General features: G+C 37.4%; 1 protein-coding gene across 2 annotated transcripts in view; it reads left to right on the top strand.

Annotated features, from left to right (window-relative positions):
• Positions 1-17126, top strand: part of Spag16 (sperm associated antigen 16) — an 856168-nt gene that overhangs the window by 479949 nt on the left and 359093 nt on the right. For both annotated transcript variants that reach the window (XM_034498464.2, XM_034498463.2), the window contains one exon: positions 8790-8916. In XM_034498464.2, the coding sequence (XP_034354355.1) occupies positions 8790-8916 (127 nt within the window). The remainder of the gene's footprint in view (positions 1-8789; positions 8917-17126) is intronic.

Raw genomic sequence — 17126 nt, 5'->3', positions numbered from 1 at the left:
AAGAAGCCTCATTCTCTCTCCTCCTGTAGGTACCAGCAGGCAGCAGCTCCTTCTCTAGGTGTGAGGGCTTATTAGCCCCTCATCCTTCCTTGCTGGAATGTTGACATGTTGATCTTTATCTTGTACAGATCTTGTAAGCAACCACCGGGGCTGGGAGTTTATAACACTTCCATCACAGTCAGAAGACACTGTTTTGCTCCAGTCTTCAGCAATCTCTGGCTCTTCCTTCCAATTGTTCCTGCCTTCTTCGATGTTCTCTGATCCTTAGAAGATGAGACATATACACATACATATATGCCATTTATGGCCTTAGATGTGAGCCCACTCATTATTTTGCTAAATGAACATAGCACCAAACTGCCCTCTAACTCATTTGTTGTGTTGACACATTAGTGCAGCTTTCAGAACACATCAGAAACTCGCCTCTGGTCAAAGTGAAGAGAATAAGTTATCTGTAGGTGGCTCGGTCATAAACAGTAGAAATTTTAACTTAAGTAAAGACAAATTCTATATTTGCAAAGTATTTTGATGTAACATTCGGTACAGTTCCTATAGGTTGAATTGCTCCTGTTAGAAAAAAAAAAAAAAAAAAAAAAACCCTATGTTTTGTGTCTATATACTTTTTGCTATATTTCCAGTGGTCAGTTATCAAAATTAGGAAGTGGCATTTTGTGCTGGCTCAGGTATTGATCATCTCAGATGCTTTTGTTCTTTCCATACACTAAAGTTTCTGCCTGCTGCCATTTTCATTCCGTATGAATGCCTTCCATTCAGAATGTCTTGTAGAAAAGATTTCCTGCCGATCAATTTTTTTTCAGCTTTCATTGATCTCAAATTTTGTTTCATCTTCATAAAGTATTTTAGCTGGATCTCTAAATCCAACACTTTTGAAAACATAATTCTTGCTGCTTTATTTCAGATGAGAAGTCAGCTGCCATTGGGAGCCTTGTTCTCTTGCACGTCCTGTTTCTTTTCTCTATGACAACTTTGGGATTTGTTGTTGTTGAATTGCTTTATGCCTTGTTTGTCATTTTGACTATGATTTGCTTTGGTACATTCTGTCTGTTATTGGATTTTTTAAAATTTGGATCAGAACCATGATATTTTCCTTAAAATTAGAAGCAAATTTAGCTATTATTTCTTGAAAATGTTTCTTACAACTCTACCCTTATCTGAAAATTCAAGCACATTTATGTTAGACCTGATATTTTTACACTGATGACTAAATCTCTATGGATCTTTATTCTTTTCTGCAATATCTAAACAGGTATTTTGTTCACCCAGTAATTTTTTATTTTACATTCTTACTACAATGTTCATGAGACCCTACCTTTATCCATTTCATTTATCTTAAGAGATAAATTTCTACACCCACTATAACTACATATTTCTTTACATACTTGAACATTCTTGAAGAATATTTCTTGAAGTCTTTTCAACAATTAATTCGAGGTCTGTTTCATGTACCACTTGTTTCTTTTTCATGACTATGGTTCATGTTTTTCTATATCTTCATATGTTTAGCAATTTCTACATACACTAGATGTGTCCCATGAATATGAATCTGTTATATAGGTAGTATTCATGTAGAAGGCAAGGTTCGGTTCCAGTTAGCCTCCTTTCATGTTTGGTGTTATTATTCGGTGGGAAGTCTATCTTCCAACTTTCAGGTCATTGTTTTGTTGTTGATAAAGAGCAGGGATTTCTTCCACACCTCTCCAAATCATGGTCTGAAGAAATCCTATTTAGACCCTTGCCAAAAGCTCACGATGGATCTTTGCATGTTAACTACTTCCAATCCCAGTTCAGATCCTTTTCCACAGAATTATTACAGTACAAATTTCAGTAAACTCCGAAACCTAGAGAGTTATCTTACTGCTCCATGCTCATGAGATTCAATTCTTTGAGGCTATACTTCAAAGTGTAAAGTCATAGTCAACAAGTAGCAGGTAACTGAGATTTTTTCCCCCCTTTTCTTAAGTATATGACCATGGTGTACAATTTTTAATTCACTAGTAGAAAAAGGATGGCTTAAATAATGTAGGTCTTATTGTATCTTTTTTTGTAGAAAGAGAATTATTGTATTTCTTCTCTGTCATAGTTGGAAGTCTGAGTCTTAGGAAATCATTTTTATTATTCCATAAAAAATGTAAAGGAGAATGACATAGACAGATTTTTGGCCATGAAGTCAGGAGCATTTAGAGTTAGTGTAGAGCTCATGACCTGAGATGTTTTGCAACAAATCCTATATCCTATGATTTAAACTACAAGTAGAAATGAATGTCAGTATTCAAGTCAATAATACACTTAGTGGGAAGCTTAGGGACCACAATAATCTGGTTTTGGAGATTATTCTTCCTCTTGCCAATAAATCCAAATGTCCTTCATGTGTCAATAATAGTTAGCATATAGGTGTTCCCATAGGAAAACAAGTAAAAAATATATAGAACTGACTCTAGTACCTATGGAGGACTACAAATATTGAAAAATAAGTTGATAAATGCCAATTTCAGTGGAGAACACAGTGCATATGGAATTCCTGAGATATCAAACCAAGAACTCAGCAAAAGGAGTCTGCACCTTTAAAAATCACGTAAATGTTAGATTTTTAAATTGCTTTTACAAAATAAAACACCCAAAGAGAAAAATCATCTTGTTATGTTTTTTTTAGACGGCACGTACAAGTAAAAAGAATACTGAAGAATGAGTAATGACTGACATGGAAAGGAAAGCTCTTGACTGCTGGCTCTCCCTCCACAAAACACAGACAGAGAAAGTGTAATTGAGCTATGAGATAAAATAATGTAGACACAACAAATAAAATATATCAGAAAATATGTCAAATGAAAACAAAATGGAGCTGAAAAGGTGTTTCCAAAATAGAAAACAAAGGAAAGAAATAAAACAAATAAGGGATAAAATCTTCTCTTGAACAACAACAACAACAACAAAAAAAAACTAGACAACTGAACATTCCTACTAAAACATGCTACACTAAAACTTTGCATCTCTTATGTTTGTAGTGAGTCAGAGGCTGTTGTGAGTAACAAGAACATCTGGCTAGGGAGGTAGGGGCAAAGATTTTGCTTCAGACTTTACTGCTGGGATGAGACAATAAAAGGCAGGCGGGAGGAAATCAGAGCAGATTTTGGTTTTGTTCACTCTCCCTTCTAGAAATGAAAAGGATTCTAATGTGAGTTTTATTTTGATTATTCTTTTATTTTCCTAATAAATAAGTATACCCTGATTATTTTATAGAACCTTATTTGTATGCATGCTTTCAGAATGACCACTTGGTATTGGAAAACCCATTGGTGTAATTTTCCCCAGGGAAGACTATTTTTCCCATTCTCCGCATTTGTAAGTTGTCTAAGTTGCCTATAGTTATTTGTGTAGGTTTGAAGCCTCTTGGGCTTTTCCCTGTCCATTTAGACATGCCTATTGTTGTCATCCTTGTCCAGCTTATGTTTGGGCAGTCATTACTTATTTTTATATGGTGATTTCTGAGTCCAGCAAGATGGCTCAGTGGGTAAAGATACTTACCACACAAGCATTGGCCTGAGGTCTATCACCAAAATATGTCTGTGTAGAAAGAAAGAAGTGACTCCATTAGATTGTCCTCTAGTCACCACACATGTATCATGGCACAAACGCACATACACACACACACACACACACAAACACACCCACATACCATACATACATAAATGCATACATACATACATACATACATACATATAGACACACACATACAGACACAAATGTACACTCACTCCTTACATACATACATACACACACACCCCTTATATACATATATACATACACACATACATATGTACGTACGTATGTACATACATACAAATATACAAACACAGACAGAGACACAGACACACACACATAGACACAAACACATACATACCCCTAACATACACACACACACACACACACACACACACACACACGTGTGCTAACCCCTTCCATATATGTCTAAGGCTAACTTTGACATGACAGGTAAACTGAGGAAGACAGCAAAGTATGGAGTCAGTGACTCGGATGAGTGTTGATAGCAGCTGATGGGGGTTGCTACTGCTGGCAGCCAGTGACTAGAGTAAACATACAGAGGTTCTGATTTCTCACTTATCCTAAACTAGCAGTTACTAATAAGGGGATCTTCAATATCCTAGGTGAGACTCCTATCCACAATAAGGAAAGTACCTCTATAGGTACCTGTTCCAGGCACCAAAATGTTGAAGGCCAGTTTTGATACCACATGTAAACTGAGGAAGACAGATAGATGTGTAGTCAGCAATTGGGGTCAGTGCTGATAACAGGCAATTTACAGGATTATTGCTAATAATGCTGATGGAAGCAAAACTTAATTAGCTGAGGCCAGTATTCTCTGTAACCAGTGAGAAATTTGAACTCTTTTAACTCTTAAGGGGCCAACAAAACGTAAAAAGAGAACTACATAAAGGAAAAGGGAGCTCCAACAACTCTAATAACTTTACACATATACATACTTATATTCATATGTACATATACACATATTACATACTTGTATTCATATATTCATATGTATATACACGCATATTTAACATTGATGGATAGAACAGAGCTCTAACAAGCAGCCTCCAAGAACTTCATTTTTTCCTTTAATCCATTTATATTCCCTGAGACAAAGTTCTCTACATAGGAAAAAATTGTCTTACACATAAAATGTTATACAAGAGAAAGTTATAGCAGAGTTGTTGGTAATAAGTTCAAAACAGTAGTTTTATCTGTGTTTCACTCTATAAGCTCATTATAAATTCAAAACAATAATTTTATATGGTCATGGCCTTTCTTTATCATGGAGCACACCTGTGGCCTTGTCCTTGGATCTGACCTAGAATGAATATTTTTTCTTAACATAACCTGTTCCAAGCCTGTGTTTTACTAGTGTAATTTATGTACTTGTAACTTATAAGAGTTTATTGAACTCCTTTTTATGCAGCCTTTACTTAGTATTTTGTGAGGAAGGGCACATTCTATTCTTGATTCTAAGTTTATTGTATTTTTTTTTTTGAGGAAAATTTAATCTTAAACTCTCTATCAATATTTCTAATTTTCTAAAATTATTTGAATCAAATCAGGAATTCTGTAAAATCATTAATTCTTCTAAACAGCATTAATTCATGGAAGTTCATCTTCATATTGATCTACAGGAAATTTGCTCAATAGTATATTATGGACTAATACCCAGGAATCAATCATAAGGGACTATACACAGAAAGGGTCTTTTTTTTGCCCAGTCACATCATGTCAGAAGAATGAGAAATACAGCAATAGCAAGTATGGAAAAGCATATCAACAGCAACAAGCAATTCTGGGACAAAGTCCCTGGGTTCCATGCCTCTTAAGAGCATACCCATTGCAGCCGTGCAAATGGGGGCCATCTCCAGGAAGCTCACCAGTTTGCCACAGCCTTTCCTGCACTTCTCCTGTGACATACACACACACACACGCACACATAGAGAGGCACACACACATACATGCCCCTTACACACACAAACACATACAACCATTACACACACATACGCACACAAACACACAAACACATACTATCAGTAAATAAAAATTTTAAAACTGAAAGCAAATAAAACAGTGATATGTCATACTGAAAAGCTACTTACTTGACTTTGATCAATTCTTTCAATTATAGTTGTTTATGTTATGATCAAGCTGTGATTTAAGTGACAGGTATAGCATTGCCACATCTATAATCTGTCCCTGTTTTTCACCCTTTCTTCCTTAGCCTGCCTCACTAACATTTCTCTCCCTAGAGCTATATCAATTATGATAATATTTAAAGTTGTTTATTTAAAAATGGCATTAGAATATGAAATTTCAAAAAAAGAATTTTGTACTCATTCATTTCATATCATTAGAAATTAGCAGTTAAATTTTCAAACAAGATAATTGATTTAAGAAAGCAAAAATGTGTTGTATGATTTTCAAAAATGAAAGAACTCCAATACTGTAAGATTGAAACAAACTTGTAAATATTCAGATACATTGATGTAGGTAATGCAGCTGGAAAACGCAGAGAGGGTTCCTCCACGGGGCTGTTTGGTGCAGCGGCTGGGGCTCACTAAAGGCCTCTCCACGGCTCCTCACAGCGTGGCTCCAGTGACATGAGAAAGTCTATGGGTTTTTACAGGCTTTAACTTCATGGTGGATGGTGAATGGATCTGGATGCACCCCCCCCCCAAAAAAAAAAAAAAAAAAACTAGGGCAGACCAGAGTTAAATAGGGAGGGAGAGAAGGGGAGGGGCTGGGGAAGAATGCTTAATTGGCTCCACCCTCTGGCTTTCAGGTACCTCATTAGTATGTAAATCTCTCTAGGGCCTGAGGACTGTTGGCCATAGACCTCTCTGTGGGAGTGGTTGTTGGAAGTCTGAAGCTAAATGAAAAGAACCAGGGCCTGGGAGCAGAGCTGAACTCCTGCCGAGGTTCCGGGGTTCCAAGCTCATGCTCAACCAAGCACCCAGCTTCTCATAACCCACCGCCCCACACATTGGTATACCTCACAGGTGATGGGGTACATGCTTCTTATAGAACAACTATGAGTATTAAGCAATTTAGATTCATGGGTTGTGTGATCTTTGCTGTAATTCTGAACACACGTTAGTGAAACCAAACATAGGACATTGCACATGTGAGTTTTCCTGCTTCTAAATGGAATTTATAAAAGTAAAAATTTAGTTCATAGGCTGCAGCATAGACACCAGGACATATTGATACATCAGCTTTAATTATTAAAATATCATTAGCCAAGAGACTAAGGATGTAGTCCGATGGTACAGTACTTAAGAAGCATTCAAAAGGCCCTAGGTTCAGTTCCCAGAACCACAACCCAAACAGAAAAAACACCAACAATTTTATTAACCAATCTCCTACATTTTAAGGTAAATTAATTCTGAGTCACCTCAATTTGTTTAATAATTTGATTTCTTTATTGTTGATATGTTATTAAAATTCTTCAGTTAATATGTAAAGGGGAGTAACTTGAATCCATTATCAAATTCAGATAAACCTTAATATTTCTTCTTAAAAAATGCTCAAACTTACAACATAAGAAGAAAAGTTGTCATAACAGCTCCAAGGTACCAGGCTCAAGGTATCCTCTTCTTCTGTGTTATATTTGCCCACTCAGTAAAAGTATGGTAGAAATGTGTTGAACATCTGAGTACATTCCATTAAGTCATTTTCTTTGTCCAAGGAGGAAATTTGGTACCCACATAGAACCTTTATCCTACTGATTCTTGTCCAGGTCGGGATAGAATCCAGCCTTCAGCCTCTTCTCCTGATGGTTCTTGTCCAGGTCAGGATAGAATCCAGCCTTCAACCTCTTCTCCTGCTGGTTCTTGTCCAGGTCAGGATGGAGTCCAGTCTCTACCTCTGGTGCAGCTTTGGTGCTCACACCATACAATTACAAGGAGGCACAACAAAGGCAGAGAGGAGCTTTACAGTGAGACATCAGCTGATGCTCCTGTTACTGTATCTATGCTGACTCCTGCCTTATGAGCACTTTTATTTACTGATTCCCCTTCCTCTATTTTTTAAAATGGGTTTGTGAACAGGATTATTTTTAAAGGATCTGTCATTACAGACAAAGGTGATTCTGCTCAGTGTGTACCCTGTTTTAAGGGACAGTCCATCCAGAAAGTGGAAGGGTGAAGACAGTGGCTTCTCTTCCTCCCTCATTTCCTGTAGTAGTCAATGGCTCTCAGACTTCAGCATGCAACTGAATTCCCTGGAGTGCTTACTAAAACAGATTGTTGGGCCTCACTCCAGAGTTTCTGATTCAATAGGTTTGAGATGAGGCTGGGAATTTGCATTTTGGATCCAGTCCCAAGTGATGCTGATATTGCTAGTCTGAATGAAACACTTTGAAAAACACTTGTTTAGATTCTCATCCCTAAAGGCAAATTACAGTTACCAGAGGAGGCATTAACATGCCAAGGCCTGGATCCATCATGGATCAATTGAAAGGGAATATTTTGGACTTGAAACTGGAGATGAGTAAGTTCCAAAACTGTGACCAATGGTTATAATATAGAAGCAAGGCTGAGGAAACACACACACACACACACACACAAATGGTGGCCTAAGAAAGTTTACGTGATCTTAGGGATTGGTGGGAGATTATTTTTCCTAACAAATTCTTTTATTATATAAATTGGAGGCAATTTTTATGTAGTTATTGCATGACATAAATAAATAGTATTGTATAGGATCAGTAAGATTCCACACACCCCCACCAAGTGGGTAAAAATGCTTGTGACCAAGGCTCATTATCTCAGTGTATACCTAAAAAAAAAAAAAAATTAAGAATAGCATAGAGATAACACTACAAATGGTTCCATTATTTAAAGGTAATTTAAATTTATTTGATCCTACTAATTGTTTAAAGTACTTATATGATTATAAAATGTTTCTTCGAAACTGTCCTTTGATGTCTTGTGACAGTGTTACTCTGTCTCCCACACCATGATAAAACTCATGGCTAAGCTGCCTCCAGAGTCCTAGACTACAGGCATGGGCCACTATGTCTAAGATAATGACATATCTTAAGATGTCCCTAAGATATCTTATACCTAAGATAAATATCCAAAATATATATGTTGTGTGTATAAGATTCATACATTGTATTTAAGTTCTTTGGATGTTTTTATTAGCATTGCATAGTAAGCAAAAGCATTTGATACTAAGGTCCTAAATCCTTTGTTCTTAATCTCTCTCCACAGTGAACGGTGCAGATATACTTTGTATGGACACACAGACTCTGTGAACAGCATTGAGTTTTTCCCTTTCTCCAACACTCTTCTCACCGCTTCTGCAGACAAGACCTTGTCCGTGTGGGATGCACGAACAGTAAGCAAATCACCTACCTTTCCCATGGTTAATTAGCATAAGCATTAGTAACCACTCTTTTGGTAATAGGTACAACTTTAAAAGTATTTAAAGGAAAGCAGGATTGAAGTAAGTTCTATCAGTGTGTGTATCGCATGTACAATATAATTTTGTGTGTGTGTGTGCACGTGTGTATGTGCGTGAGTCTGTGTGTGTATATGTCTGAATCTTATGTATCTGTGTGTTTGAGTATGCTTGTGTGTTTGAGTATGCTGTATGTGTGTATCTGTGTATGTATGTGTGTGAATTTTTGTGTGTGTGTGAGTTTGTGTGGTTTGTGTGTGTCTATGTGAGTCTGTATGGTCTGTGTATGTATGTGTGAGTCTGTGTGTATATGTGTGATTTTGTGCATATGTAAATCTCTCTGAGTGTGTTAGTCTGTGTGCATGTCTCTGTGTGAGTATGTCTGTGAATTTTTGTTTGTGAGTTTGTCTGTGCATGTGAGTCTGTGTGTGTATGTGTGAGTCTATGTGTCTCTGTGTGTATGAGTATGTGTGTGTGTGTATGTGTGAGTCTCTGTGTGTGTATGTATGAGTCTTGTGTAAATGTGTGTGTGAGTCTGTGTGTATGTGTAAATGTGAGGTTATATTTGTGAGTCTGTGTGTGTGTGTGTGTATGTGTGTGTGGTGTGTGTAGGGGTTTACATGCAAATGTCTGTGGTGCTGGGGTACTATGCTATGGCATGTGTGTGGAGGTCAGAGAGACAGTTGTTCACTCCTTATGCAATATGGGTTCAGGATCAAGTGCTGGTCCTTGGATTTGGCTTACCCACTGACCACTTCACATCTCCAGAGAAAGAAAGAACCTTCAAGAAAGAAAGAAAGATAACATATACTTTTTAAAAACAAAAATTCACAAAATTTGAAGAATATTAGATTGTGCTTTTACATTCATTTTAGCAATATCTGATGAGAATTATGAATCCAATTGATTTCAGGATAAAATGTCCCTAGTTTTTGGTTCCACAGTAGATTAAGAAGAAACTTTTATTATTAAAATTAGAAAATTCAAATTATAAAATAAAAAGAAATGCTAAGGAAATGATTGTCATCAAATTCTACATATTTGAAAATGACAACTCTAATCACACAATGGCTTCACCAAGACCATGCTAGTTTTGGTGACTTCACTTCCAATTTTTGAATCTAAGAAATAAAACCTAACAACCCCCTCCTATAAATCACTCATACTTAAAGCTCAAATTACATATATTATTTTAGAGTTATGTGCCATATTTTGTCTGTACAATATGAATTATTACTGGTTTTGAATCAAATGATTCATGAAATATTTAGTGTGAATCAATGTTTGTAGTCAGATCTTTGGAGTTGTTGAAAGGTGTGACCAGAATTGTCATTTCTTTCCTCCTTGTGGGAGAAAGACTTTCGTGATGAATAGACAAAGATGAGAATACTTGATTTGTAACATCAACTTCATCCCTGGTAGTATTCTTCCTTATAATACTTAAATATGTGAGTTAATTGATAGATGATATATTATCTGGGCATACAGAAGGTCTGGACCTAAAAAAAGATGAATGGCATCTTTCTCTTATTAGAGAAGTAGTAACAGTTCACTTGTGTCACCTCAGTGTGATCAACTACTCTTGAGGCACCTCTTAAATATTTTTGATGAAATAGAAAAATGCCCAGTGGATTATATTCCCATAAATTAGTTTTAAACTCTCTTTCCCACAGTCAAACATATACTAGTCTTAAATCATTAACTCACCATAGCAGCTTATTATTACAGATAATGAATGTGAAGACCTTCAAGTCAGTCTCCCAGTCAACTAGACAGGACCTGCTCTGAATTCTGTGGGGGATGAGGAATGTGATATAAATCTCTATAATTACCAGATACAGATTGTAAAAGAGCAACGGATTTGGAAACTCACAAAATTGCTGTTTTATAGGGCCGTGTGTCTTTTTTTTTTTTCAAAGTTATAAAACAATAAAAACTATTAAAATTGAAAACTAAGATTGTTATCCTGTCAGAAAATGATAGATTATATAATAAATTTAATGAATGATTATGATGCCTTCCTGAAAAATCAGCATGAAAAATCCCCATCTGTGGGTAGTTTAAAGAACTGTTTAAAACAAATGCAGTGAGATTATCCAGTCATTTCCTACCCCAATGAGAATATTAATGCTACTGGTATTTTTTAAGGCAAGGGGTGTGTGTACTGGATGGTATTGTCTGAACAACAAAAGGCAAGATGCAGTTCTGAGCTGTGTCAGAGCAGAACTGGCAATGGTCAGCCTGGCTGACATTTCCTCACTCAGTAAGTTCATGACCTGGATGACACATGGTGGCCTTGACTGTGGCACTTGTCCAGAGACAACCTGGTCCTAACTTAGCTTTAGCCAGGAGATCCGGAAATCGAGCACTCTGAGTGCCTATGAAGTAGAGAAATGAAGACGTCACAATGAAGCTAAGCTTTTGTGTCCCATTTGTATGTGACCCCTGTCTTTGCCATAGTTTTGTCTCACTCTCCAGGAGTGCAGGGATCCACAGACAGAGCTGTGTATTCTTAGAGGAGCATCACAATATGTAGAGCTTAGAATGCAGTGGTCTGGGACAAATGGCCATCACCTCTTCTTTCTGTGTTGTATTTCTCATTCCTTTCCCCTTCCCCTTCCTTCCCCTTCCCCTTCCCCTTCCCCTTCCCCTTCCCCTTCCCCTTCCCCTTCCCCTTCCCCGTCCCCGGCCCCTTGCCCTTCCCCGTCCCCTTCCCCTGCCCCGGCCCCGTGCCCTGCCCCCTCCCCGTCCCCTTCCCCTTCCCCTTCTTCCCCTTCCCCTTCCCCTTCCCCTTCTTCCCCTTCCCCTTCCCTTTCCTTTCCTTCACCCCTCTCCCTCTCCTCCTCCTCCTTCTACTTCTTCCTCTTCTTTTTTCTTCTGCTTTTTCTTCTCCTCAAACTCCTACTCCTCTTTTTCCTTCTCCTCTTACTTTTTCTGCTCCTCTTCCTGATCTTCTTGAAAACAGATTTTTTTTTCCTCACATAATATATCCTCATTACATTTTCCCCTCCCTCTACATCTCCAAGTTTCTTCCTACCTCCCCTCCTGTTTGGATCTATTCCATTCATGTATCTCATAGACAAAACAAACAAGCAGAAGGAAAAGAGCTCAAGAGAAAGCAGAAGAAATAAAACTCCACCAGTTCATACACTCAGGAATTCCATAAAACCACTACACTGGAAGCTATACCATATACACAATGGATCTGTGGGATTCAAAAACAGAAGAAAATAGGTTAATATAATAAAATAAAAGTAAGCAAAAAAGAAAAAGCCTTTAAAGAATATTATGAGACAAGGAACATCCAAAAATGCCAGAGTTTGTTTCCATCACTCTCTGCTCCTGGGCATCCAGCCTGCTCTTAAGAGCAGTTTGTTTCCACCCAATGAGACTTAAAGAAATCTAAATTTTCCTTGCAAATGGTTATCAGTTGGAGTTTGCTTCCGTGTTAGGGAGTTGCCATTGTGGGTTCTAGGTAAAATGTCTTTCTAGGTATTGGGAAGCTAACACTTAGGAATGGGAGTGGTATCTAAGGAGGATACTCTCCAGATTCACAGGAGAGAGTAAAACAGTATTACACCAGAATCTACCTAGTCCTCTGGGAATGGAGATAGAGAATGAGGAGAGGCCAGAGCTGGGGATGAGACTGGGGGATTAGATTTGGAAGAGAAAAGCAAGAACAGAGATGTAGAGCTTGCCTACCTGCTGCGCTGGCCTGCCTACTTCTATGTAAAGCTGGGAGTGGGGTTCCAGATTCCAGAGAATGCCTCCTGGATTGGAGTCTCGGGTCAACAGGAGGAGTGGCAGTGAGGAAGCTTGGAAGAGAAGATCTGCATGACCCATCGCACATGGAAAAGCAGACTGGGAGGTTGCAGCAAGTGATCTGCTACAGAGAGCAGAGAGAGAGAGGCTAGGAGATTAGATTTGGAGGAAAGGGGGGATGGGTGAAGTTAACCTATCTGGCCCTCTGGCGGGAGTGGTGTGTGGCTTCCCACGGAATGCCTGCTAAAGCTGGAAATGGGTATAAAGCAATAAGTAGGAGTAGCTCTGTATGATCCACTGGAGATGGGGCAGGAAGAGAGTAGAGGCCACACAGGCAGTCAGCTACAGAATTGGGGATGGCAAGCTATATGAACTAGGGTTGAAGATCTATAGTTAACCTACCTGCTTTCCTGGCCTGAGTGGCCTGCGACTTTCTGGGGAATGCCTGTGAGTGTCAGGGTTAGTTCCCTGATTGGACTCAACAGATATGCAGACTTTTAGGAAGCAGGTATACATGTGAATTAACATGGCGTATAACAATTATTATATATTCTATAATTGTTGATGTGGCTTTTTTGCAGCATTTACTGAGTATTTCATACCTGAATTCACTGTACTTATAATGTCTACATTGTACTTAGTAGCATCTGATTAATGGGTACCATTTATTGCTTTACTCTAAGACTAAGGACTCAGGCTTATCAAGATAAGTTACTCAGAATCAGCCAATTGCACCAGGAAAAGAAGCACTTTGCCTCAGAAACCTTTGGATTATGTCTTGTATGCCTCCAGTTTTGAGCTAATCCTTCCAAATTCTACCAGAAAAGTTCTCAGACTTTTCCTTAAGACTGTCTTAGGCTTTTACTAATGGACTGATCTTTTCCATTTCTAAACACACACAGACACAGAGAGAGAGAGAGAGAGAGAGAGAGAGAGAGAGAGAGAGAGAGAGAGAGAGAGAGAGAGAGAGGAGGGAGGGAGGGAGGGAGGGAGAGAGAGAGAGAGAGAGAGAGAGAGAGAGAGAGAGAGAGAGAGAGAAAGGAAGGGGGAGGGAGAGAGAGAGAAAGAGAGAGAGAGAAAGAGAAGGGAAGAGAAAGAGGAGAGAGAGAGGAATGTTTGTACCTACTAAGCAAAATACTTTTATAAACATTTTTCAGGACATTTATCAAGATATAAGTTAGTCTCATAAAATACATAAATATTTTAAAACAAGTTAAAGAATTCTTTGTCTTCAGAATATAAGAATCTGCAATAACTATAAAAACTAAAAAAAAAAAAAAAAGCAACCCACCTCTGACAAACATGTTATCTGATGCTCTGTCACACTTTCTTATGTAAATGGTACCTTTTTTTGTTCCCTATAATGCCACCTTCCTTTGAAGGGATGGTTAGATGTATAATTATTTTTAAAACTTATTTTCTGATTGCACACTGTTAACATATGCTTGCCATCACACAAAAGGTCAGCAAATCATGAATATACGTATTTGGCAGCAGCCGTGGGGTGCATGTGGATAAAAGTCCTAGTCATCATTACAACATTTAAAAAAGTATTTTGATAAAAAAAAAAATAACTATGTGAGAAATTCCGTGGGAGCAGAAAACATCTTCTTGGCAGCCACTGACTCACTAGGAAGATTGTGAAGATTCTACTCATCAAAGTTCAAGTTAGCATAAAATGAGCAAAATTAAAAATACCTCTATTTCTTTAACTGCTATCATTGCTCCAGGATCTTAAAGACACCCCTGCGGTTGTTCTTGTCTACCTGGCTTTGGGTGGAGTATATTTTGCACATATACTCTAACAAAACTCACTACTCTCTCTCTCTTAATAACTGCCAGCCTCCTCAGTTCTTAAGCACTCCAAGTCATTACTACATAGAATTAGCCAGTATATGCAATAATTGATCTTTGGAAAGCCCTCTGCCATTGCAGCCATAACTTTATCTCCCTCGTCTCATTGGTGAATTTGCTTCTGTTCTCCCCCCCAAAAAGTCCTGAGGCGTCAAAGGACAAATATTTGGAGAGGCAACAAAGGAAATTTTGTATACCTTACAACTTTGCTAATTATTTCTTTGTAAAGTATTTAATGTTGGATTTGATAAATGAGCCATTATTTTCCCCACCAAATGATAAATTCCACCAAATTGTTAACATACTAGACAGTGACTAATAATGGCTTTGATAATGTGGCAGATACAGATACATTTAAGAAGTCAAACATACTTAATTGTTTAGCTATTAATCCTTCACTGAATCAGATTGTATGTATTTTATATACCACAGCACAGCAGTAGCACATAGTCATTAGGCCTGGATCCACATCCCACTATCTAATGTTTCTTAATAGGGAGACTTTGAACAAAATGCATAAATATATTGACCTTGGTTTCTCCAGTTATAACATATGTACAGTAGTAGTGCATGCTGTACAGCAATATGATAGATACTCGCTTATGAGTATATACCATGTATGTCCTTTTATGTCTGGGTTAAGTCTCTCAGGATGATATCTTCTACTTACATCTATTTGCCTGAAAATTTTATGAAGTCATGTATTTTGTAGCTGAGTAGTATTCCATGGTATAGATGAACCATATTTTCTTTATCCATTCTTCAGTTGAGGGCTCCTGAGTTGTTTTCAATTTGTGGCTATTAAGAATAAAGCTGCTATGAAAATAGTTGAACAAGTGTCCTTGTGAGATGGTAAACCATTACTTGGGAATATGCCCAGGAGTGGTATAGCTGAGCCTTGAAGTAAAACTATTTCCAATTTTCTGAGAAGTTGAAAAACTTTTTTCCAGAGTGGTTGTACATGTTTGCACTCCCACCAGCATGGGAGGTGTGTTCCCTTGCTCCACATCCTCACCAGCATGTACTGTGGCTCGAGGTTTTGATTTTTAGCTGTTCTAATGTATGTTAAATAATAATTCACCCAAAGATCTATAAAAATTACTTGATATTAATTCAGTATTTCCGATGCTTTGGAACTGTTATGCCGTACTATATCTGTTTTTCTATCATGAAACTCTGAGATATTTTTTTACTGTCTACTTTTAAAAAAGATTGTCATAGTGTTCAGTGGTGGAGATAAAAGGATAGGAAAAGTGATAGGGAAAACGAGAAGGGAAACAGTGGTTACTATGGTGAGTCTTTTAAGCAGAATTTCAGATCATACACTTTATGTATCGTCTATTCCTCTTGCTTTCCTAGCTATTCTCATCCATGCTTACACAACACCATTGAACACATCCTATGATGAGCTAAATACTAAATAAGAATAAATGATTTCCTACCGTCTGATAAAATATATCCATGTGTAAGCTATCACATGAGTTACTAATGAAACTCCTTTTATATTAATGATATTTATGAAAAGATTTTGTGTGGAAAGTTTATATATACAAATAAATGCAATACTTTATCAGAATTAAAATTTTCAAAACCCTACAGTCATTAAATTGATTTAATTTATATGCAGTGGTTTACTGTGGTTAAAATATTTATTTGTACTTTTCAAGATACAGTGGATCATTTTAATATACTTTGCCAATATATACCAGGCATTTTCAATAGGGATATTATGAAAAAAGATAGCATAGAAAATCATCTATATAGGTCAAGGTCACAGACTTCTTGCAATATTTGCCTAATGATGAAAATTTCTCAATTTATATAAACAGCCTATTTCAGTGATAAAAAGCAGCCGAGTGAGTATGTAATTGCTGTAAAAAATTATTTGTGTAGAAGTATATGAACTTTGCACACACTGCTTAATCCATGTTAATTTTATATATTTAAAAGATAAGTTTTTAATAACTTTTTCATTGTTCCTTTCAACTCAGAATTAAATGTGATCTATACAATCCAGCTTTTGTTCTCCTAGACACTTTAGACAATTTAATTCTTACAAGGAATGTTGAAATTTTCAGAATAATTTAGCCACATTACTTAAGAAATGAAAACCAGATAGACAACTTTTAAAAGGTTTTCTACTATTCATCATCCTTTCATAATTACAACCTAGTCCCTTAAGAATCAGAGTTGATTTCCTTTTTTGGCTGCATTGTAACATTTCCATTTTATAGCTACAGAAAGTAAAGAAAACCTGAATATCAAGACCTCTGGGGCAGATGCTTTCATCACTGGCCTCTGTTGATGTGAAGACACTGCAACCCTGCCCCATACTTCACAACCGCATCTACTTGCCATTCATTACCCAGATTCAGTGAAATTACGTGGATAAGAGTTGGTGGAGTTAGGGGCTAGAGAGATGGCTCAGTAGTTAAGAGCACTGCCTGCTCCTCCACAGGTCCCGTGTTCAATTCCCAGCAACAGCATGGTGGCTCACAACCATCTGTAATGGGATCTGATGCCCTCTTCTG

Source organism: Arvicanthis niloticus, chromosome 3, assembly GCF_011762505.2.
Source record: "Arvicanthis niloticus isolate mArvNil1 chromosome 3, mArvNil1.pat.X, whole genome shotgun sequence".
In the NCBI taxonomy this organism is placed as follows: Eukaryota; Metazoa; Chordata; class Mammalia; order Rodentia; family Muridae; genus Arvicanthis; species Arvicanthis niloticus.
Note: the sequence above shows the minus strand (reverse complement) of the source record. Positions and strands in the feature narration are given on the sequence as shown.